This window comes from Sorex araneus, chromosome 1, assembly GCF_027595985.1.
Source record: "Sorex araneus isolate mSorAra2 chromosome 1, mSorAra2.pri, whole genome shotgun sequence".
NCBI classification, from domain to species: Eukaryota; Metazoa; Chordata; class Mammalia; order Eulipotyphla; family Soricidae; genus Sorex; species Sorex araneus.
Genome location: NC_073302.1, coordinates 404,796,320 through 404,818,588, shown reverse-complemented (window position 1 = coordinate 404,818,588; position 22,269 = coordinate 404,796,320). Strand labels below are relative to the sequence as shown.

The window sequence follows — 22,269 nt, the reverse complement described above, 5'->3', positions numbered from 1 at the left end:
CGCCCCCCGCCCCCAGGATCCCGGGCAGCCCCGTTTCTCACTGTTTCTCTTTCACTCTTCTCTCACGTTTAGGAAGATCCCTCCTGCGGCAGATAGCCCCATGCCCTCGCCAGCAGCCCGCATCACCACCCCCGTTCCGGCATCCGTTTTTCAGCCTTTCAGCAACCCCAGTGCTGTGTACCTTCCTTCAGCTCCCATCAGCTCGAGGCTCACCTCTTCCTACATCATGACATCAGCCATGCTCTCAAACGCAGCTTTCGTGGCATCGCCGGATCCGAGCGCCCTCATGTCCCACACCTCAGCTTTCCCTCATGTGGCTGCCACCCTCAGCATCATGGACTCAACCTTCAAGGCCCCCTCCGCCGTGTCCCCGATACCAGCCGTCATCCCTCCCCCCTCCTCCCACAAGCCATCCAAAACCAAAACCAGCAAATCCTCAAAAGGCAAAGACCTGTCCGCCCGTAGCGACGAGTCTCCAAGTAACAAAAAGAGGAAGTCGCAGCCTTCGACTTCCTTCTCCTCCACCTCCTCCTCCTCATTATCCTTGCCGACACCCCTCTCGTCTCCATTGTCAGGGCCCCACAAAAAGAACTGTGTCTTGAATGCCAGTTCCGCATTGAACTCCTGTCAGGCGGGCCCTCCCTTTAACAGCCTGTCTGCACACAGCGCCAACAACGGGGTGAGCCCACTCAGTGCCAAACTGGAGCCCCCAGGACGGACCTCGCTGCCCGGTGGCCCCGTGGACCTTGTGAGACACGTGGGCTCGGCGGGCGGCAGTGGCCCCTGTCCCCTCTCGGTGCCCTCCCTGGCGGGGGACCTCTCCCTGGCTGCCCACAATGCTGTGGCTTCTCTGCCCCACTCTTTTGACAAATCAGAAGGAAAAAAGCGTAAGAACTCGAGTTCTAGTAGCAAAGCCTGTAAAATCACTAAAATGCCTGGTATGAATAGTGTTCACAAAAAGAACCCGCCCGGCCTCCTCGCAGCCGTGCCTGACCCCGCCAACAGCATCTCCGCTCGGCAGGTAAGGGGCCATCCTTGCAAGGGGGCTGCTGGCACTGGGGGGCGTGGGGAGCTGGGTGCCCCACCCCCACCCCGACCCCATCCAGGCGGCTCACACAGGCCATACAAGCACCTCACCCATGTGTCTGCACCCAGGACTATGGACCCAGCTGTCGCCCCCCCACTAAGGGCCCAGCTGTTGCCCCCACTTTACAGATGAGCAGACTGAGGCAGAGTGATGCTGAGTTCCCAGTCCATCACCATCACCACCACTCCCATCTTCTCCTTTGAGGCTCTGAGAGTTTTCCTGAGAAGGATGGGTTTAGGGTTCCCTTTAGCCCAGGGGCCAAGGCAGGCTAAATGATGACCTGGGTATGGAGTCCTGGGGGTCAGATCTCACAGCCTAACCCCTACTTCCTGACAGGAGGACTCTCCTACCTAAAGTAGTGCTGTGCAAAAGGTTTGCTGCCCTCAAAGACTAGAGAAGCCAGTGAGGAGAGCTGGGGGAAGTGGCCCAGGCGAGAATGTTGCATTGCCGGGGCACTCTCTTCTCATCTTCTTCCACTTGGGAAAGCTACCCAGGGACCCCAGTCCCTATTCCTGTGGGTTTTGGTGCCTAAGGGGAGGGCTGAGCGGAGGTGAGGAGGGGTGGTCTGTGGAGGGATCTCTGAACTGAGTCCACTGAGTCTGGGGGTGCTAGCCTCTGCAGACCTCTACGCACACACGCATGCACACACACACACACACAGGCTTTTGGCTGCTAAACGGAGAATGCCACAGACGCATCCCCACACCCTGCCCCTTCTGGGAATGAGGGTTTTAGAGAGCTGAGGAACTGTTGTTAAAAAGATGTTTTCCTGTTTTGTGTCGTCTTTATATGTTAAACTCTCAGAAGAGAATATTATAGGGGTTTCACAAATCACAAACATAAGGGGGGGCAGAGCGACAGGACAGAGGGTAGGGCGCTTGCTTTGCACATGGCATACCCCAGTTCAATCCCATATGGTCCCCTGAGCACTGCCCAGGAGTAATGCCTGAGCAACGCTGGGCGTGGCCAAAAAAATGAAAGGACTAAATGAAGTAAACACATGAGAAACAGCAAGTTTGCCTCTTAAGGACCGGACATGCTGCACACCAAGGCCGAGGTGAGGTCGGGGGGGGGGGCGGGGGAGGGAACCCAGGTCCTCGGCCCAAGTCTGGGTCTCACAGATCCATAGGCATTTGCTGTAAATATGCAACCATGTGATTCCCCCTGCTTCAGAGGTGCGGGGAAGGAAGCTGCATCCACAGGGTCCTATCCTGACACTAAGCTGCTGCCCCCCCCACCCCCTGGTCTCAGGTTTGGGTGCTGAGTTGGGTGTCTTCAAGTTGAATATGGCCCCGAATCACCTCGGGGTCTGGTTAAAATGCAGGTTCTCTCTGGGGCCCAAGAGACAGTGCAGAAGGGTTCACGTGCCTTCCCCGCATGAGCCCGCCCCGGGTTTGATTCCTGGCACCATCTATAATGCAGGTTCTGTGCCAGCCAGTGTGGGATGGGGCCTGGGAGTTGACGTTTCTCAGGGACTCCCAGAAAAGGCTGCCCGCATTTACTGGTCCCGCCTGGAGCCCTGGGCCATCGTGTCTCTCACTCTAATCAAGTTCCAGCAGCTGACACGTACGGGAAAGGCTCTGGTTCCCGGGAACTTCAGATATATTAACTCATCATCAATTTATTATTATGTTTGACAGATGAGAGACCCAAAGCACAGAAAGGTTAAGCGAGGTGCCCAAATTCACACAGCAGGTCAGTAGTAGGACTAGAATTTAAAGCCAGGCAGATTTTTTTATTTGTTGGATTTTTTGGATTTTGGTATTTGGGGGGGGGGGGGTGGGTTCTGTTTGTTTGGGGTTTTTTCTTTTCTTTTTTTTTTTTTGTTTGGTTTTGGCTTTTGGGCCACACCCAGCTGTGCTCAAAGCTTATTCCTGGTGCTATACTCAGGAATCACTCCTGTCTCTGCTTGAGGAACCATAATGCATGTTAGGGGTCAAACCTGGGTCTGCCATGTGCCAGGCAAATGCCCTACCCACTGTACCGTGCTCCCGTTCCAGATCAGGCGGTTTGGCCCCCTAGTCTGCACTTTTCCTTTTTCATCTTTCATCTGTAGTGAATGGACCACCTCTGAGTCAACTGAACGGATTTGTGGATTCTTGGGTCTGCAGGAGCACACGAAACAGGAGGGGCCAGAGAGATAGCCCAATGGGCTGAGTGCATGTGGGATACCTGAGTAAGATCCCTCGTACCACATGGCCCCTCAAGCACTGCTGAGACAAACTCTTGAGCAGAGAGCCATGAGCAAGCCACTCTTCATCCAGCACTGCTGAGTGTTCCCCCTGCCACACCTTCTCCCCCCTCCACACACACAAGAAATAAACTACTAAAAGTTCAGATGAACTTAAGGGCAGCAAACAGTATGGTGAGCACCGGTTCTCAAAGGCAGGGGATGGGTGGCTTGTGACTGGGCTGTTAAGGAAAGGTCACACCCTAAGATTCCCATGTATCGGGGGAAATCTTTGCCATCTGTCTTGTTTCTATTAGGTTGGGAGAGGAAAGGCTTAACCTGAGGTTGAGGAACTTCAGGGAAACCTGGGCCCTGGGAATGTTGCAGAGACCTGGGGTCAGAGAGATGGTGCAGCAGGTACGCTTGCCTCGCAGGCGGCCAACTCTAGTCCAATCCCTGAACTCCGTATGGTCCCTCAAGCATCTCCAGAAGAGATCCCTGAGAGCAGAGCCAGGAGTAACCCCTGAACACAGCTCGGGGGCGGCCCCGACCTTCGCTTTCCTCCTCAAAAACATTAACAGTTTTGAAAGCTCTTTCTTTGGGAGATGAAAGGCCAACATTTGCCAAGAGGTATTTAGTGGAACAAAATGGAAGACCGGGCGGGTGAGAATAAGGCAGATGTTCTCGCACAGCTGTTTCTGTAGAGACAACGCCAGGGGGGGCAGGAGCCGACTCTGGGAAAGGGCCCAGCCCTGCTTCTGCCACAGCCACAGAGGAGAGAGGAGCCACACCAGGGCCCCGCAGCACCCAGGATGGCTGAGACCTGCAGTCTGGCCTGTGGGAAGTGAGCAGCAGGGTTCCCTTCCACTCCACTTCCCTGGCCCCGGCCCAGCCAGCACTCCCCTTCTCTTTACCTTTGACGACAGAAGCCTGGGTGGCCAGTGGCTGTGAGGCCATCATACAAGACCAGGCTGCCTATCACCTGTCCCCAAGCAACTCGCAGTCTCGTTGGGTCTCCCCCCCCCCCCCCCGCCCAGAGGCCACCTTGTGTCTGAGCAGGACGTCCCTGGTGTCTTTCAGGTTGGGAAAAATAGCAGCCTAGCTTTGTCACAATCCAGTCCTTCGAGCATATCCAGCCCAGGACACAGCAGACCGGTAAGTGAAGGAGGGAGGAAAAGTATGTAGGGTCCTCCGCAGGGCAGGTCCCCTGAGTCCTGCCAGGAATTACCTTGAGCACAAGGCCAGGAATTAGCCCTGAGCACTGCCAGGTGGGATCCGAACACCGAATCACAAGAAAGCATGGTTACCTGACCTCCGGTTCCTCACGGTGTGCCCCGGGGCAAGTCAGTTCACGTCTTCGTGCTATCACCCATGGTTGGGTTTCCCCGTGCATATGAAAGTTAGGTTCACACTATGGGCTATTAAGTTTGCACAAACATTGTGTCTAAGAAAGCAATAGCTTACTTTAAAAATATTGCTAAAAAAAATGGTTGATCATCAATTAAGCTATTACAAAAGTGACTCTGATAGATTGTTCAATGCAAGGTTGCCACTGAACCTTCCCCTTGTAAAACATGCGACAAAGTCAAATGTGATTTAAAAAAAAAAAATGGTGTATGTCCGAAGAGAGGAGAAAAGTCTCCCGAATCCTTGCGCATAATTCCCCAGGGATGGATTTGAAACAAGCTTTTCTTTTTTCTCTTCTTTCCTAGAAGACTACAAACAGAACGGGCAGGATAAGGACTCTACCATAGTAATCAGACTCCAGAGCCACTTCCAAACTGATTCCTGGTGCCCGTGGCCGGCAGAGGAGCGGGGAGGGTGTGGGCAACAGGGGAGAGGCTATTTCTGGTGCCCTGTCTATGGCTCTGGTCTTTTTCCTTCTTTTTCTTTCTTTTTTTTTTTTTTGTTTGATTTGACCAATTCTTAGTTTTCAAGAAAAAGGCAAAAGAATGTGAGTTGGAGATTTACAGAAAACGATGCCAGTGTTTTTGTTCCTGTCGCCTTTATTTGCCATGTGTAAGCATTCTTCCAAGTTTGGGGTCACTCCTCTAGCTTCTGTGTGATGCTGCTGCAGCTCTGTCATTCTCTTCAGCCACAAGAGCAGAAGTGGCAGAATGTCCGTTCCAGGCCGGCGTCTGGGACATCAGCCCTCGGACGGGCAGACTTCCCACCCATGCCTCCCACCTGCTCCCGCCTGCACCCCACTGACCATCAGAAGGAGCTGGACAACACGTGTGGGCAGGAAAGAGGGAGGGCGCGTGGCTGGGGAGGAGGCTCGTGGAGGGAGGCCAGAGCAGAGAGTGGGTGGGCTGTTTCTGCAGGCCTGTCGCTCCCCTGGGCCCCAGCACTCAGACTGAGCAAACTGCCCCGTGCAGACTTGAGAACAGTGCCATTTCCTGATGTGAGGTGCCCCGTACTTCTCTCCGGCCCTCTGTCTCCCAAAGGATAGAGTCAGGGACAGGGGCTGAGACAAGATGACGAGGTGGGAGGAAGCAGAGAAGGGGACAGGGGGTAGGGGGATAGGGACAAGATGTCCCTCCAAAAAAGGGTAGAACCTGGGGGCCCTCTGGTCATCTGCTCATGAGGATTCTATGCTGGACAGTCTCTTCCAAGGCACAATGTGCAAGGGACCAAAGCTAAGTTAGTTGCCCAGGAGGGCGGGTGAGAAGGGAGAGAACCAGGGAAGGAGAAAGGAAGGGTCTCCAAGAGAAAGTGTCAAATCCCTGGGTATAATGAGTACTAACATTACTGCACACCCATAGGTCAGAGGAACCTCCCCCAACACGCACACACACACACACACACCACAGACACCCCCACCCCAGATACCACCAGAAATAGTAAGGACGATTTAGCAGAAAAGAGTCCTTTTGAAGAGAGAAGCTGAAGCCCCTCGGCTCTCCTGCTCACACTGGAGTTTTGAGAGAAACAGCAATACTGTAAGCTCTGAGAAGAAATCCTGGTGGAGAAAGGAAATCAGTATCAAGCAGAGGTTCAGGACTGTTCATCATGTCATTCTGCATAGGATACCGTGGCAGGGAGATCTGGAGAGTTTGCTTCATCCCTTTATCAGAGGTGGATGCCAGTTTTACAGCTGGGCACAAATCCTCATCCTTGCCCGCAGAGTTTCCCCGTTATTCCCCCATCCGTCCCTCCAACCCAAAGATCAAACTACTGTTTTGTTTCCCCTCATGATTGGTTTTGCAAAGACGGGAGGCAAATGGAGTGATTTGCATCAATGGAATTGCACTGACAGTGTTTCTTATAAGATTACTAAAATTTTTAATATAAAATGAAGATTTTTTTAAAAATCAGAAGTTGATAATAGGTACCAGGACATTAGTTAAGATGATTTCATTTTTATTTCTACAGTGTTAAAAGTGCACTTATATGCTGGTTTATTTACATCTTGGGAAGCAAGAGACTGCAAATTGAAGGGAAGATTGTTACTTTTCTTTAAAAAAAAAAGGTTAAGGCAGATTTTAAGACTTAATAAATGTTTAAGAAATTATAACTAAGGTTAGACCCTTTGAAAAAAGTTTAGAAGATATTCTTAAAATAAATTTTATAGTGTTAATTTTGTAATAATTTATGTTTTACTATATTACAGAGCTAACTGGCCAGAATAGTTTCAGAAACAATATGAAACTTAGGAAAGTTTGAAGCAATGTTTATATTTTTAAAATGTTCTTTGAATTATGTTTTTATTGTACATTTCTTCCAACTGAAAAGTATGTACATATCTTTGTTATTTTTGCACAATTTTTGTCTTGTTTGGTTTTAGAAGTCTTTTTTTTTTAATAATTTATTTTGAGTTGTAAAACTTGCAGGAGTAAAAGCAAACAAACAAAAAAATCTCAACAACAAAATAACCCTCTGATTTATAAACTCTTATACTCGAAGAGGGAAACAAAGGTTGAGAGATTAAGTGGCTGCTTCTGAGAAATAATGTCTCGACAGGGACTAAAAGGAGCAATTCAATAGGTTTAAACGTTTAACTCTCTACGCCTTGAATTGCAAGCTGGGATAAAGAGGGTCCCCACTGAATGCTGCTTACTTTGTGAAAGACTGGCTCTGACCAAGGTGAAGACGTTTCTGGAAAACTGGGCAAAAAGGGAAAACCCACGGTGTTCCTTCCTTCACAGGCAACCACAGGTCTACTTTCTAACGGTGTATTAAAAACTCACAGCTTGAAAAATGGAATGCAAATAAAAGGTCTTCTTTGGGTTTGTTTTAATGGCGTGCAACTGGACCAACCTATAAAGCGTTATTAGGGTATTATTCTTTGGGTACTTCTGTTTCGCCCGCCCCACTCAGCCCTCTCTCCTGCCCCTTGACTGCACACACCCCTCTTTGCCTGAAGATCTCATGACTGGTCTCCAGCCATAGTGGCGCGAAAGCTCTGGTTGTTAAGCATAACGCAAAGCATAGACCTGTCAGCCATAAAAAAGAAAAAAAAAGAAAAAGATAAAAAAAGCGACTTGGATAACTTGTATGCCTTCTTTTGTATCAATGTACCAATTGTAAATAATGCTGATCAACCTTTGTAGAAAATAGTTTATACAGCATATTCTATTATTGCTGATTCTCAGTGAACTCTTGTTTTGAAAAAGGAAAAAAGAAAATTTTCTATTTACACCTTATATTTTGTTATGCTGTCGGCCCATGGCACTTTAACAAAACTCTGTGGGTTTTCCGTAGCTGGTCATCATGGGTATATTAAATAACTGTTGTTGCACAGACAAGAATTTGCACCTGCTCATTTGTCCTTTCCTACTAAAAATTTTAGAACCTTTTCCAGAATTTTGAAGAAAGCATGTCCAAACATTCTAAACAAATGCCACACTTGCGAAGTGGGGTGTTTTTTTTCTATGATCCATATTTTGTAACACTAAGTATTTTCCTCCTTTGCCCCGCACCTTTATGTATTAGCACTCTCAGAATTCATTCCATGCCTGTGATATTGTAAGCAGAATAAATGTCTAAAGTAGGTGTAAATAGTAAATTCTATGGCTTACAGTTTTAAAAAGAAAAGAACAAACATGTATCTGTTGATACTGTCGTGGTTCATCACCAGGCCTGGAGACATTCTCCAGCAAGCGATTGTATTTTTGTTTTGTTTTATTTTTCTTTTTTTTTTGTAACATGGCTTTGTAAATAAAATAATTTATATGTTTGTATAACCAAGTCTTCGGGTTTTCATAACATAGAGATTAGAGGTATTTTCTTGGGGGAGAGCATCTCTGCAGATGCACCTTCCTCTGGAACGTGTTTGAGGTGTGGAAAAGAAGGATGACTTCATTCAACAAATATTTATGAAGTTGAGGCTGGAGCGATCGTACAGCAGGTAAGGTGTTTGCCTTGCATGCAGCCAGCCCAGGGTTCAATCCCTGGCATCCCATATGGTTCCCTGAGTACCACCAAGAGTCATTTCTAAATGCAGAGCCAGGAGTAAGCCCTGCGGATTGCCAGGTGTGACCAGTACACACACACACACACACACACACACACACACACACATGCATGCGCATACATATATACATAGATACATATATATAATAATTATACATGTAAATAATCACAGGAACAGATGTGTAATTACAGATTGTGGCAAAGGGTATGTTGAGAAGGAAGCTCTGAAAGGAAATATGTGTAATATGGTAGGTCAGGGCTGAGGGAGAGCTCAAAGGGCTGGAGCCTGTGTCTGACATGCACAGTGCCCCTGGATTTGATCCCTGCCATTGCACCTCTGACTAGCCCCCAGCTTCCCTGGGGAGTCCCTCCCCTCCAAGAAAAAAATAATGGGATAAGGAGAATGCTGCTAAGTGACTTGAGAGCACTCCAGCAGAGTAAGGCAGAGACAGTCCACAGTAGGAAGAGCTTAGGAAATTTTTAGCCCCTAGGAAGGCTTGTTGTGGAAATATTGGGGGATCAGAGGGACAGAAGATAGAGCAAGGTCACAGGGGACCTTAGAGTGTAGGTGTTGTATTTAATTCAGTGGGAATCCTGTTAACTGGCTTTCAGTAGGACACAGCATGCACCGTCGATTGCACAATCACCTGAGTTGCTCTGCACAGAATTTATGGGAAACCATTTCAGGAGACCAGGTGAGACATTGAGAGTCAGGACAGTGGATATAAAGAGAAGTGAATGGGCCCAAGGCATACTTAACCTATGAAAATGACAAGACTTGCTTAGGAATTGGAATGTGTGTGTCAAGAGCGTCCTGCCTCCAGTTTCTGCTAAAGCAGTTGTGTTGGGAGATGCCGTGTCTTCCTGTGTGGGAAACCAGAGAGAAAGGCGGCTTAGATGCAACAGGCAGGAGTGTTTAGTGAAATTCAGAAGTTCACCAGAAGCTCACATGTTTGCTGCACTGTTTATAGCGAAATAGCTAAGCCGCTATGGCAAGAGAGCATGAGAGCGACAGGATGTATACCAAGCTCTGGTTTTGAAGCGCTCAGTAGGCCTGAGTGGGGAGCATTGCCTGGGAATCGTAATCTACGGCAGAGGAACAGCACCTGCTCCCTTCTGAGACACCCTGGTGAAACAAGCCTGGTGAGAGGTCCAGAGATATCTCTGCAGTGTGCTACTCTCTTCCAAGATTCATTTGGAGTCTCCCCCACCCCCTTTTTTTATAGGACCAGTATGGAACCTAGGATGCAAGGCTGGATGCAACCATCTTTCTGGCATACTTATCTTCAGGGGAGTTATTGCTGTTAGTCTTAGCAAAGCAGCCTTGATGGAGTGCCGTGGGCCAGCCTGGATTGTGTAAAGGAATCTCAGTTGTGTAGACAAATCCTGTGGTGAGATGGCATAAGGGAGTGTTGGGGGTTTGGTTTCTTTTTGTTTCTTCTATTTTTCAAAGGAGCACAGACTGGATTATGATTCTTACGCTGGCAGGACTGGGATCCTAAGGGATGGCAAAGTTGAAAAGACAGGAAAAGGAGGTAATTTGGCAAACTGAAGGATGAACTTGAGAAGGCAAGATGGAGGCGAGCTTCAGTACATGTGACGAGGAGGGTTTGGCCTGAATAAAAGAGGTCACAACCTCCAGGGGCATCGAGAAGCAATTGACTTCTTGGATCTTGGAAAGAGGAGAGAATTCCAATGTGCTGGCTTCCACTGCCTCAGTGACCATGAGGTAAACTGATGATGTGTGCTGTGTGGAAGCACTTGGAAGTTCAGGAAGAGTGAAGAAAACCAACTGCTAACACAGCAGGATTGCCACACTGTGTTGAAAGCACGTTGGAGGAGCTAGAGCAATAGCACAGTGGATAGGGTGTTTGTCTTGCACGCAGCCAACCTGAGTACAATTCCCAGCATCCTCTATGGTCCCCTAAGCACCACCAGGAGTAATTCCTGAGTGCATGAGCCAGGAGTAACCCCTGTGCATTGCCGGGTATGACCCAAAAAGAAAAAAAAAGCACGTTGGAAATTAGTGATCAAGAAAAGGTACAGAAGAGGGGGGGAGGTTTGAAGAGATAGTACAGTGAGTAGAGGACTTGCCTTTCTTGTAGCCAACCCAAATTCAATCCCTAGCACCCCCTTCCTATGGTCCCCTGAATCCCTCCAGGAGTGATCTCTGAGTGCAGGGCCAGGAGTAAGCCTTGAGCACTGCTGAGTGTGGCCCAAAACATAAATAAAATACAAGGGGGAAGTCCTGGGTTGGAGAGATAGTTAAGGGGTGAAGGCATTTGCCTTGCAAACAAGACCCCAGCACCACATATAGTCCCCCAAGCATCTTCAGGAATGATGCTTGAGCACAGAGTCAGAAGTAAACCCTGAGCACCACTAGGTGTGACCCTAAAACCAGAGAGAGACAGAGACATAAAGAAAAGAAAAGAGGAAGGAAAAGGAAAAGTCCTATTTGGCATGGAAGTGACTTTCCATATAGGACTATCTGCAATGGTATGAGTGTGCCAAGAGCACCAACAGGCACCTTGGAGCCAAAGCACTTAAGCAAACCGGGAAACTTCTTGTCGTTTTCCCTCCGGCTTCACGTGTACATTTTCATTGTTGTGCAGAAAAAAAAAAAACAGCAGGCATTATTTGGAGCATGGTGCGTAGTAAGCACTTGCCAGTAAATTTTTGCACAAACTGGATTAGCCATGTTCATACAATGCCAGTGTGGCCTGCTAGTACCAGGCATAGCATTGGGCCACTAGTACGGAGTGCTCTACCCGTGACCAGCACCACACTGGCCTTCATGACTCCGAAATCCATTTTGAAAGGACCCTCTCTGCTCTGTGTCTTCAGACCCAGAACTCAGAGAAGCAGGAATCCTTCAAAACTAGTCATTCTCTGAGGCTGGAGCAATAGTACAGCGGGTAGGGCGTTTGCCTTGCACGTGGCCGACCCGGGTTCGATTCCCAGCATCCCATATGGTCCTCTGAGCACTGACAGGGGTGATTTCTAAGTGCAGAGCCAGGAGTAACCCCTGTGCATTGCCAGGTGTGACCCATATAGAAAAAAAAAAAAAACCTAGTCATTCTGGGCCAGAGAGATAGAACAAGACATAGCTTTCTGAGCCATAGCCAATTCTGGTTCAAGCCCTGGCAGTACATATGGGCCCTTGAGCACCATCCAGGAGTGATCCCTGAGCATAGAGCCAGAGCCAGGAGTAAGCTCTGAGCACTGCTCGGTGTGGCCCCCAAACCAAAAAAACAATAACACTATGGTTCAGAGGCACAGTAGTGAAGAACTTACCTTACATATGTGAGAACCTGGGTTTATTCCCGCACGCGCGCGTGCACACACAGGCACACATCATGTTTAACAGACCAATAGGAAGCTTTCCTTGCACACAGCCAACCTGGGTTTGATCCTGGTGCCACAAAGTCCCCCCACATGAGCACTGCCGGGAGCATTACCTGAGTGCAGAGCCAGGAGTAACTCCTGAGCATCTCTGGGTGTGGGAAAAAAATCCTGCTCCAAGAAAATAATTATAGGCTTGAGAATTAATGTAACAACTGAGAATAGTCTTAAAGACCCCCCCTGCAGGTGAGGAAACAGAAAAGAACTGGGGGCAATCAGCCAGGGGGCTGCCCAGTCTGTGTTTTGGCAGTGCATTTGATCCAATATTCTTTTCTTTTCGATTTTTGGGTTTGGGGTCACACCCAATTGTACCCAGGGCTTACTCCTGCCTCTGTGCCCAGGGATCACTCCTGATGGGCTCAGAGGACCATATGTGATGCTGTGAGTCGAACCCTGCTCGGACATGTGCAATGTTAGCACCCTACCTGCTGTACTATTGCTCTGGCCTTTTGCTCCAATACCCTAGTTATTCTGTAGAGTTAACTCCACCTGTAGAACTTTTCTTCAAGCCCTTGGGGCTCTTCCCATAAGGTGGTTTAAAATTCTCTGTGTCTCCTAGTTAGTTTACTCTGATTTCTGGGATTTACTTTACGACCTTTCAATATTTTTAATGTTTCCCGTTAGGCTCTAACTGCTTGTCTAATGGATTGTTTCTTGCTCTCTGATCTGGCTGGGGCTATTCCAGAGCACCAGGTTTTATCTACCCATGTTTCAGAGCACAGTTCCCAAGCATGCATTTTAATACATTTATTTCCTATTCATTTCTATTCTATTCATAAACCATTCAGCCAGAAAAGTAAACGAAGAAGATGAAAAAGGAAAAGAAAAAAACAGCTGAATGCCTCAAATCCCTAATCAGCCCCATAACGCTGTTTGAATTGCCACAGGTTGATGGGGCGGGAGTCAGCTCACAGGAAAAGCCCTGAGCACTGCCTGGTGTGGCCTCCAAACTGAGTCACAGCAATAACAATAAAAATAACAATAAAACTCTACTTCTGAGCCATTCAGTGGCTCAGAAATAGAGAACTTGCCTTACATGTGTGAGAACCTGGGCTCAGTCCCTGGCACACACACACACACACACACACACACACACATACACACACACACACATACACACACACATACACCCAGAGCCATTAGCATTCTGCTTTCTTTGTGACAATGACTGAATCTGATCTCTGGTCATTGACACTGGAAAGAGACTCTCCAATTTTAAAATTTAGGAACTTTTCTGAGATTCCCCTTTTACCCTTAAATGACACTAAAATTTTTTTAATCAAAACAAACATCCTCCTCCCAAACATACCTGTTTTCTCTGAAATCCAAGCAAGTAGTTCAAAATGGCTCTAAAATCTCAGCACCGTGTTACTGTGATTTAAGACTTTGATTCGGGGGTTGGGGGGCGAGGTAGAAGGCTGAAGAGATAGTACAGCAGGTAGGAGGGTTGCCTTGCAAGCGGACAATTCAGGCTTGATCCCCAGCATTTCATATGGTTCCCCAAGCACTGCCAGGAGTAATTCCTGAGTTGAAGAGCCAGAAGTAACCCCTGAGCATCACAGGGTATTTCCCCCACCCACCCCAAAAAAGACTCATTTTCTCTCCACCTTCATCTCTTCCATAACTGATTTCCTAGTCACTCTTCACATAACTCTCTTCATCCCCTTCAAAGTCTCTCCCAAATAATTCAGACTCTGAACGTGAGGAGCAGACTCTGAGAGACCAGGAATGCTAGGTGAGGGCAGGGCCCAGAGGAAGGGAAGAGACTAGGGAGAAACCAGGCCAGGCTGAGCCATCCCTGGGCCCTTTGTGACCATTTCTAGGAGCCTTCTGCTTCTGCCCAACTCAACAAACTTAGAACACTTATGTGGATGAGAGGCGCAATGTGGAGAAAAGGCTGGCTCGCTCTGCAGGTCAGAACAGAGGGGTGCCTCCCTCCGGGGTCTTCACCTCCCAGCACTTGGAGAATGTTCCTGCCATGTCCTCACTGAGCCCTGCAGTGTTGAACTTTCTTTTTGCTGCATGGGGGATTGAACCCAGGGCCTCCCACATGCAAGGCAAGTACTCTACCGATGAGCCACATCTCAGACCCTGTAATGCTTAACATTTTAATTAGCGAGCTGGCATTAAAAATAATCTTGGTGAATTAATGCCTTGAATACACACAGATGGATATAGAATAGCCATAACTTTGATGGGGTGCTATAAGGACTCTGGAGCTGGCAGTGTTCTCTGTCTTGACTGAGTGTCTTCAGTGAATGCACTCATGGGCGAAACTTTCATCGGGCTGTGTCCTTAAGATTCATTCACTCCACTGGGCACTTTACAATAAATAAAAAGTTTACATAGAGGTTGAAGAGATAGTACGGTGAGTGGGGCACTTGCCTTGCATGTGGCCAACCTAAGTTCAATCCTCAGCATCCCATATGGTTCCCCAAGCACCAGCAGGAGTGCAGAGCCAGGAGTAACCCCTGAGAATCACAAAAAATATGTTTATGCACAGCCACAAAGATAGACTGATAGAGTATAGCTTTGGAACATAGTTGTCTTAGTACACACACACACACACACACACACACACACACACACACACACACATACACAAAGCTTAACAGTAGTTTGAAGAAAATACCAATGCATAAGGTCCATTTTCTCCCAAATCCCCCATCGGGAAAATGTACCACAGAAGGGACCCAGTCATGGTGTGAAAATGGGAAAGAGAGGGCCAAGGATGTGGCTCAGAGGTAGAGCACTCACCCCGCATAGGGGAGGCCCTGGGTTCAATTCTTGGCATTGCCAAATAAGTAAAAAGTCCTTTTGGGTCAGGGAGAGAGGTCAAAGGATGTGTGTCTGCAACAGGAGACCCTGAATTCAATCCCTGTCATTGCATGGTGCCCTAGTTCTGTTTGGGAGTCTTTCCCCACACTCCTGCAAAAGAGAGAGGGAGAGAAAATGGAGGCTGTTGGACTCCTCAGAGCCACTATTGCCTCCCTCAGATTTTCCAGTGGCTCCTCTGTGTGTGTGTGTGTGTGTGTGTGTGAGAGAGAGAGAGAGAGAGAGAGAGAGAGAGAGAGAGAGTGAGTGTGTGTGTGTGTGTGAGAGAGAGAGAGATGAAATAGTGCCATCCTGGCCATTCCAGTTTATATCAGCTCCAGAAAAGTGGATTTTACAACTACATCCTGTTATCAACTATATTGATTCACCTTTTTTTTGTGAGGGTGCTTTTCAGTCACACACCTCAATGCTCACGGGTTACTCCTGGCTCTGCACTAAGGAATTACTCCTGCTGGTGTTCAGGGGATCATACAGGATGCCAGGGATCAAACCTGGGTCAGCCGTGTGCAAGGCAAATGCCCTACCCACTGTACTATCTATCGTTCTGGCTTGTTTGGTTTGTAAGAAATACCTAGCAGTGCTCAGGGATTACTTCTGGTTCTACTCTCAGAGATCCCTCCCAGTGAGGCTCAAGGGACCATTCGCAGTGCCAGGAAGGGGAGCCAGGTGGACTACATGCAAGACAAGGGCCTTAACCCCTATACTATCTCTGGCCCTTATATTTGGTCTCTTGGTTTTTCCTCTGTCTGGTCTCATGGTTGGTCTTTATTTTAAGCTGCTAAGCTCTGAGCCATACATGGTTTTATATATATATATATGTAAACATGGGTTACATATTCTTTTTTTTTTTTTGCTTTTTGGGTCACACCTGGCGATGCACAGAGATTACTCCTGGCTCTGCACTCAGGAATTACCCCTGGCCATGCTCAGGGGACCATATGGGATGCTGGGATTTGAACCCGGGTCGGCTGCGTGCAAGGCAAACGCCCTACCCACTGTGCTATCTCTCCAGCCCCCTGGCTACATATTCTTATTAACCCAGAGATGAGATCCCCTAGTGGCTGCTATACATTTTATGATTATTTAGGTGATCTGATATTATACATCCCTAAATTTAAAAAAATCAAAGCAGCATATCCAAATTGTAACAAATTAAAATTTGTGGATGGAACCCAGGGCCTCATATATGTGAAGATTGCACTCTATCACAAACTACATCTCCAGGCCCTGGCATAGAATGACTTTATTTTTAAAATCTATTTGAGGAAGAGGGAGTTGGATCACACCCAGTGGTGCTCAAGTGTCACTCCTGATAATGCTAGGGAATCATATATAGTGCCTGGAACTGAACGAGGGTTGGCTGTGTTCAAGGCAAGCACCTAAATCCTGTAAATCTCTCTCCAGCCTGCAATCTTTAGAAGTAATCCTCCTTCAAGGGGGCATTTCCCAGCACAGATTTCATGCCAGTAAAGCTTGATGTAGATTACCGTATGGGTAATACTGACATTTGAGAGATTTTATTCCCCATTAAATAAACATCTACATTTAATGTTTTATTAGATTTGGAATTTTAAAACATTCCTTCAAATATTTGTGTTATTCAAGACTCTTTGGTTCCTAAAGTTGGCATACAATAAATGTTTGTTGAATCAAAAAATGCAGGAAAGACCAAAGAGACAACATAGGGAGTAAGGCATTTACCTTGCATGAAGCTGACCCAGGTGTGATTGCTAGAATCCCACGCATAGTCAGGTGTGGCCCCAAATTACCCCTCCCCCAAAGGAACAGAAAAAGTGAAGAAATCAGTTGGTATGGGTCAAATATCTAGTTTGGGGGTGGCAGAGGAAAGACTTTCCAATTTCTGAGGTGTCTGTTCATCTGCCTGGCCAGCCAATTTCAAGCCAGCAATGGCCTTTCTGAATGCACATAGGAGGTGAAGAAAGTTTATGACTGACCATGAGGTCAACTGGTCAGCTCCTGCAAACCTGGATGTTGGGCAATGTTAACAGATATTTATATGACTAGAAATTCTAGACATATTTTTTAATTTTAATTTTTGTGTTGTTTTATAGTATCTGGGCTGGAGCGATAGCACAGTGGTTGGGCATTCGCCTTTCACGCGGCCGACCCGAGTTCGATTCTTCCACCCCTCTCGGAGAGCCCGGCAAGCTACCAAGAGTATCGAGCCTGCACGGCAGAGCCTGGCAAGCTACCCATGCGTATTGGATATGCCAAAAACAGTAACAATAAGTCTCTCAATGAGAGACGTTACTGGTGCTCGCTTGAACAAATTGATGAGCAATGGGAAATCAGGTTTATAGTCTCTGGATTTTGGCCATTGATAGGATTACACAACTGGGACGAGGGTGTGGGGGCAGTTTCTGGGTGTGGCTGCCAAGCTACTGGAAAATGAAGGATCTGGGTGGAGGAGACCCAGTCTTGATCCAAGCAGGCTTGGAGATCTCAGCCCTGTCTCCCGCACACCCAGGTTCTCTGTAGGTTCCTTCATGCGTGAAGCTCGTCTAAACATGTGGAGCGGGGCCTTGAGCAGGTGGCTGGGTTCTGGAGGTTCTGGAGGAGAGTGATGCAGAGTCTCTTGCCCCCCCCATGCCTGGTTGTCTTCACCAGGACCCCTCGGAGAGGGGCAGGTTGAGTTTCCCTCCCTGAACAGAGCCTCCACAGCCGAAGACCTCTGGAACCCAGCCATAGCCATGCTTAAGGCCCCTCTCCACACATTTGGACGAGCCTCACACATGAAGGAACCAGCAGAAGAACCCAGGTGTGTGGGATCCAGGGCTGAGATCTCCAAGCCTGCTTGGATCTCGGATCAAGACTAGGCCTTCTCCACCCAGACCCCCCATTTTCCAGTAACTTGGCAGCCACACCCACAAACTGCCCCCCAGCGCCATGTAATCTCATCAAAGGCCAAGATCCAGAGATTATATAACAACACTCCCGGAAGCACACGGCCACATTCATGGCCACATGACCTCTTATAGCCTAGTTCCACTCTCAAAGAACCTGGCAAGGTATTGAGAACATCCTGCCCACACAGCAGTGCATGACAAGCTCTTCATGATGTATTCAATATGCCAAATACAGTAACAATGATGGGTCTCATTCCCCTTACCCTGAAAGAACCTCCAATGCGGCACCCCTGGGAAGAACAAGTAAAGAGAGGCTGCTAAAATCTCAGGACTAGGATGAATGGAGACGTTACTGGCACCCGCTCAAGCAAATCAATGATCAACGGGATGACAGTGATGACAGTGACAGTGATACAGTGACTAATATTTGTGGGCCACACCTGGGAGTGCTTGGAGGGTATTCACAGTGCATTCAGGGGTCACTCTCAGCAGTGCTTGGGAGACCACGTGGTGACAAGGATGGAACCCAGAACTCAATATTCAAAGCATGCTCTTCCACCCATTGAATTATCTCCCTGACTCCAGCAATACTGTATTAATTCATGTTTAACTATGTAAAATAATTTATTCCATTAGAAGAACCAACAAAAAGAACTTTGCTCTCATTTGGAAATGACCCATATTCAAATCAATTTTTTTCACTTTATAATTTTTTAAAAATTTATCCCTGCTTCAAAAAGGCATTGAAGTAAAGTGGATGCCTTTGTTTTAAATATATATATATATATATATATATATATATATATATACAGATGAGCAATTATCTTTCTTCCTTGTATAAGCAATCTTCATTCTGTGGGCTGTGCTCCAAGTGTCTCATTTGGAACCTCTTATATTCTTCCATTTGAATGCAATATCCAGGGTGATGAGGTTGCAGGACAACCCACAGAAGCCCTGTTTCCCACAATGCACCTGAAGTCTGATGTTAATGGTATCAAGGCAACAGCTGTATTTTGGGAAATGTCTTCTCAGTGTCAGGATTGTGTGCCATCTGGTGGCCACCCCAGCCGTGAGAGACCACACCCTTCTACCTGCCAGCTACCAAGAGGACAAAGACTTCTGACCTGTGCCAAGAATAGTCTCCTGGGTCTGGAGCGATAGCACAGCGGGTAGGGCATTTTCCTTGCACGCAACCGATCTAGGTTCGATTCCCAGCATCCCATATGGTCCCCTGAGCACTACTAGGAGTAATTCCTGAGTGCATGATCCAGGAGTAGCCCCTGTGCAGTGCCGGGTATGACCCAAAAAGCAAAAAAAAAAAAAAAAAAAAAAAAAGGAATAGTCTCCTAATTGTAACTTGCCTGCTCTGATATCAAGGAAATGACAGAGAGGATGGGATTCTTAGTAGCAAACTTTCGTTATGTGTTTCACTTTTTTTTTTTTAACTTTCAAGGGTCCAAACCTAGCAGTGCTTGGGGGCTATGGCTACTCATGACTCAGTGTTGAGGAGTTGCTCTTGTTGGTGCTCAGGAGGCCTGGGATCAACCCAGAGCTCCCATATGCCAACCATGTGCTCCAGCACATTGAACTTTCTCCCAACTCCTCTGGCTGACATGATTTTGAATTGAGTCCTTGCAACAACTCCATGTGTTAGAGGATATTATTGCCCCCATCTCATTTATTTATTTATTATTTTGGAAACAGAAGAGTTTATTGGAAAGTAGAAGAGAAAGAAACTCCCCAGCTGGGGAAGTACTTAGTATAGGACTATTAGGACCCCTATGTTAGAGACAAGAAAACAAGAGTTTAGAGAGTCGAGTAATTTGGTCAAAATCTCACAGCAAGTAAGTGGAAAAGTTGTGTAATTGGAAGACTGGGTGATATCCAGCCTTTATACAACTAGTGTAGAAGCTCATGGAATGCTGTTGTTGATATACTTTGGAGCTTAACTAAAGCTCAGACTAGCCAGTGTCGTGTGAGCTAACTTTAGGGTTAGTTTATAAATATGAGATTTTGAAATACAGAAGCAACTGAAAAAGCAAGTTTGTGTGAAAACTGACAGAATCCAAATGAAGTCTATACCATTGTGTATATACATATGTATACAATGTGTGTGCATGTGTGTGTGTTTGGGGGCCATACCCAATGGTACTCAGGGGTTACTCCTGGCTCTCTCTCAGGAATTACTCCTGGCAGTGCTCGGGGGATGCTGGGGATCAAATCCAACTTGTCTGTGTGCAAGGCAAATGTCCTACCCTACCCTATACTTTAATTTTTTAATAGGTATAATGGGTAGTTGGAGCCACACCTGGAGGTGCACAGGGGCTATTGCTATTCCTGGATCTGTGCTCAGGACAGACCCCTGAAGTGCTCAGGGGACCTTATGTGATACTATGGATTCAAACCAGGGTCAAAGCGGATGTGGCTGCATACTAGGCAAGTGTCTCCTCCTCCTATCCTCTCACTCAAGCTTTCACTCAAGCTCAAACTTTTAATAGTTTGGGGTTTTATTTTTCAGGGGTGAGGGTAGGTTGGGGTTAGACCACACCTAGCAGTGCTCAGAGAGTATTCTGGGTCTGTGCTCAGGAGTGACTCCTGGTGGTGCTCAGAGGACCAGACATGGTGCTAGGGATTGAACAGGAGTCACCCACGAGCAGGGCATCTACCTTTCCTTGCTATACTATCTCTCAGACCCTATTCTTTTATAGTTTTCTTTTTCTTCTTTTTTCTTTTTCTTTTTTATTTTTATTTTTTTGCTTTTTGGGTCACACCGGCAATGCTCAGGGGTTACTCCTGGCTCTGCACTCAGGAATCATTCCTGAGGGTGCTCGGGGGACCATATGGGATGCTGGGAATTGAACCCAGGTTGGTCACGTGCAAGGCAAACACCCTACCCGCTGTGCTATTGCTCCAGCCCCTCTTTCATAGTTTTCTACCAAGAGTGACCTCCCTAACTGCAGGGATAACATTCTGTGGTGATGTAAATTCTGATCATCGGGAGTAACTGGAGGGATGGAAGGCCATAGGCACTCATTGTACTATTTTACAATTAGTGAGTCAAACTATTTTAGAGGAATTTTAAATAATCTTAACAAAGTACTGTCACAGGAGGGCACCAAAGGAATGGAGGAGATAGCTCAACATGCTTTGCATGTGCTGTCACCAAATTAGATCCTCAATGCCACGTGGCCTCCCAAGTAATGCCAGATATAGCCTAGTGGCTCCTGAGCACCATCAGGTGTGGCCCTTGTGACCCCTGGCACTGCTAAGGCTTCTTGGGTGACCGCTAGCACTAAAGGGCCCGAGCAGCAACACACCCATAGTCTCTAATGTGATCTGTCCAGCCAGGCAGGCCCCAAGAAGTTCCCTCCTATAGAAGGAAATACCATGTTCCCGATACCTTATCCCAACCTTCCACTGTTCTACGTGCTGTGGCTGTTGTCCTGATAATTTCATGGGGTTTTGCTTGGTTGGTTGGTTGTTTGGTTGCATTTTGGACCATGCCCCATGATGCTCCAGAGTTACTCCTGGCTCTGCACTCAGCAATTACTCTTGGGAGTGCTTGGGGGAACCATAGGACATGCCAGGAATTGAACCCAGGTCAGCCACATGCAAGACAAGTACCCTAACTACTGTACTATCACTCTGGCCCATAATGGCATGTTTTGTATAAGGATTTAGATGAATTTTAATATAGAAGATAGGGCACTTGTCTTGCACATGGCTGACCTGGGCTCAATCCCGGCATCCTATTTGGTCCCCTGAGCACATCAGAAATGATCCCTGAGTGCAGAGCTAGGAGTAAGTCCTGAGCACCTCTGGGGTTGACTGCAAAAAATAAACAATCAATGAGATTTTAGAGTTTCTGCCTTTGTCGGTCAACAACAAAAGAAGGAAGGCTGGGCGTGGCCTCTGAGCAGATCTGGCACTTCCTCAGCTAACTGAACGTTGCCATGTCACAAAAACCGAGATGGAACTTTGCAGAGTTGCATTTCACAGAACCCGGCGTACCTGTTAAATCACAGTTGCAAAGTTAAAACAGGTTTCTGTGCTAACCCTGTGTGACATAAGACTAAGAGAATGTCCTGTTTGTTGCTTGGTAGCAGGGCTGGAATCCAGGCCTTCATTCATACCAGGTATTTACTCAACAAGGAGCTTGACCCCTGATCCAGATACTGTATATTTTTGTTTTGTTTTACCCAATGGTGCCTGTGGGATACTTGTGACGTGACCTTGGCCAGGGTACCTCCGGGAGGTTCTGAAGAGACCGTGAGAAGAGGATGCCAGGGTTCCTATATGCCAAGCATGCACTTCTGCCCTTTGGACCATCCCTCTGCCCCCAATCACCATTTCCCCATTTTCCTTCCCTTTTCCTGCTCTTGTCATTGCAATGGCTGGTAGTCACACACATGCTTGGTTGTGGTCACAGTGGCGGTCACACACCTCTAGTTGTGGAGCTTGTTCACACGCACTGCTGTGTCTGAGACAGAACC

General features: G+C 47.3%; 1 protein-coding gene across 6 annotated transcripts in view; it reads left to right on the top strand.

Annotated features, from left to right (window-relative positions):
- Positions 1–8,516, top strand: part of ATXN7L1 (ataxin 7 like 1) — a 273,063-nt gene extending 264,547 nt beyond the window's left edge. For 2 of the 6 annotated variants that reach the window (XM_055121057.1, XM_055121061.1), the window contains exons 9-11: positions 73–1,021; positions 4,338–4,412; positions 4,970–8,516. In XM_055121057.1, coding sequence (XP_054977032.1) covers positions 73–1,021; positions 4,338–4,412; positions 4,970–5,011 — 1,066 coding nt within the window. In that variant the 3' untranslated portion in view covers positions 5,012–8,516. The remainder of the gene's footprint in view (positions 1–72; positions 1,022–4,337; positions 4,413–4,969) is intronic. The other 4 variants (XM_055121044.1, XM_004602116.2, XM_055121040.1 and 1 more) reach the window with 4 other exon arrangements.
- Positions 8,517–22,269: the final 13,753 nt, after the last annotated feature.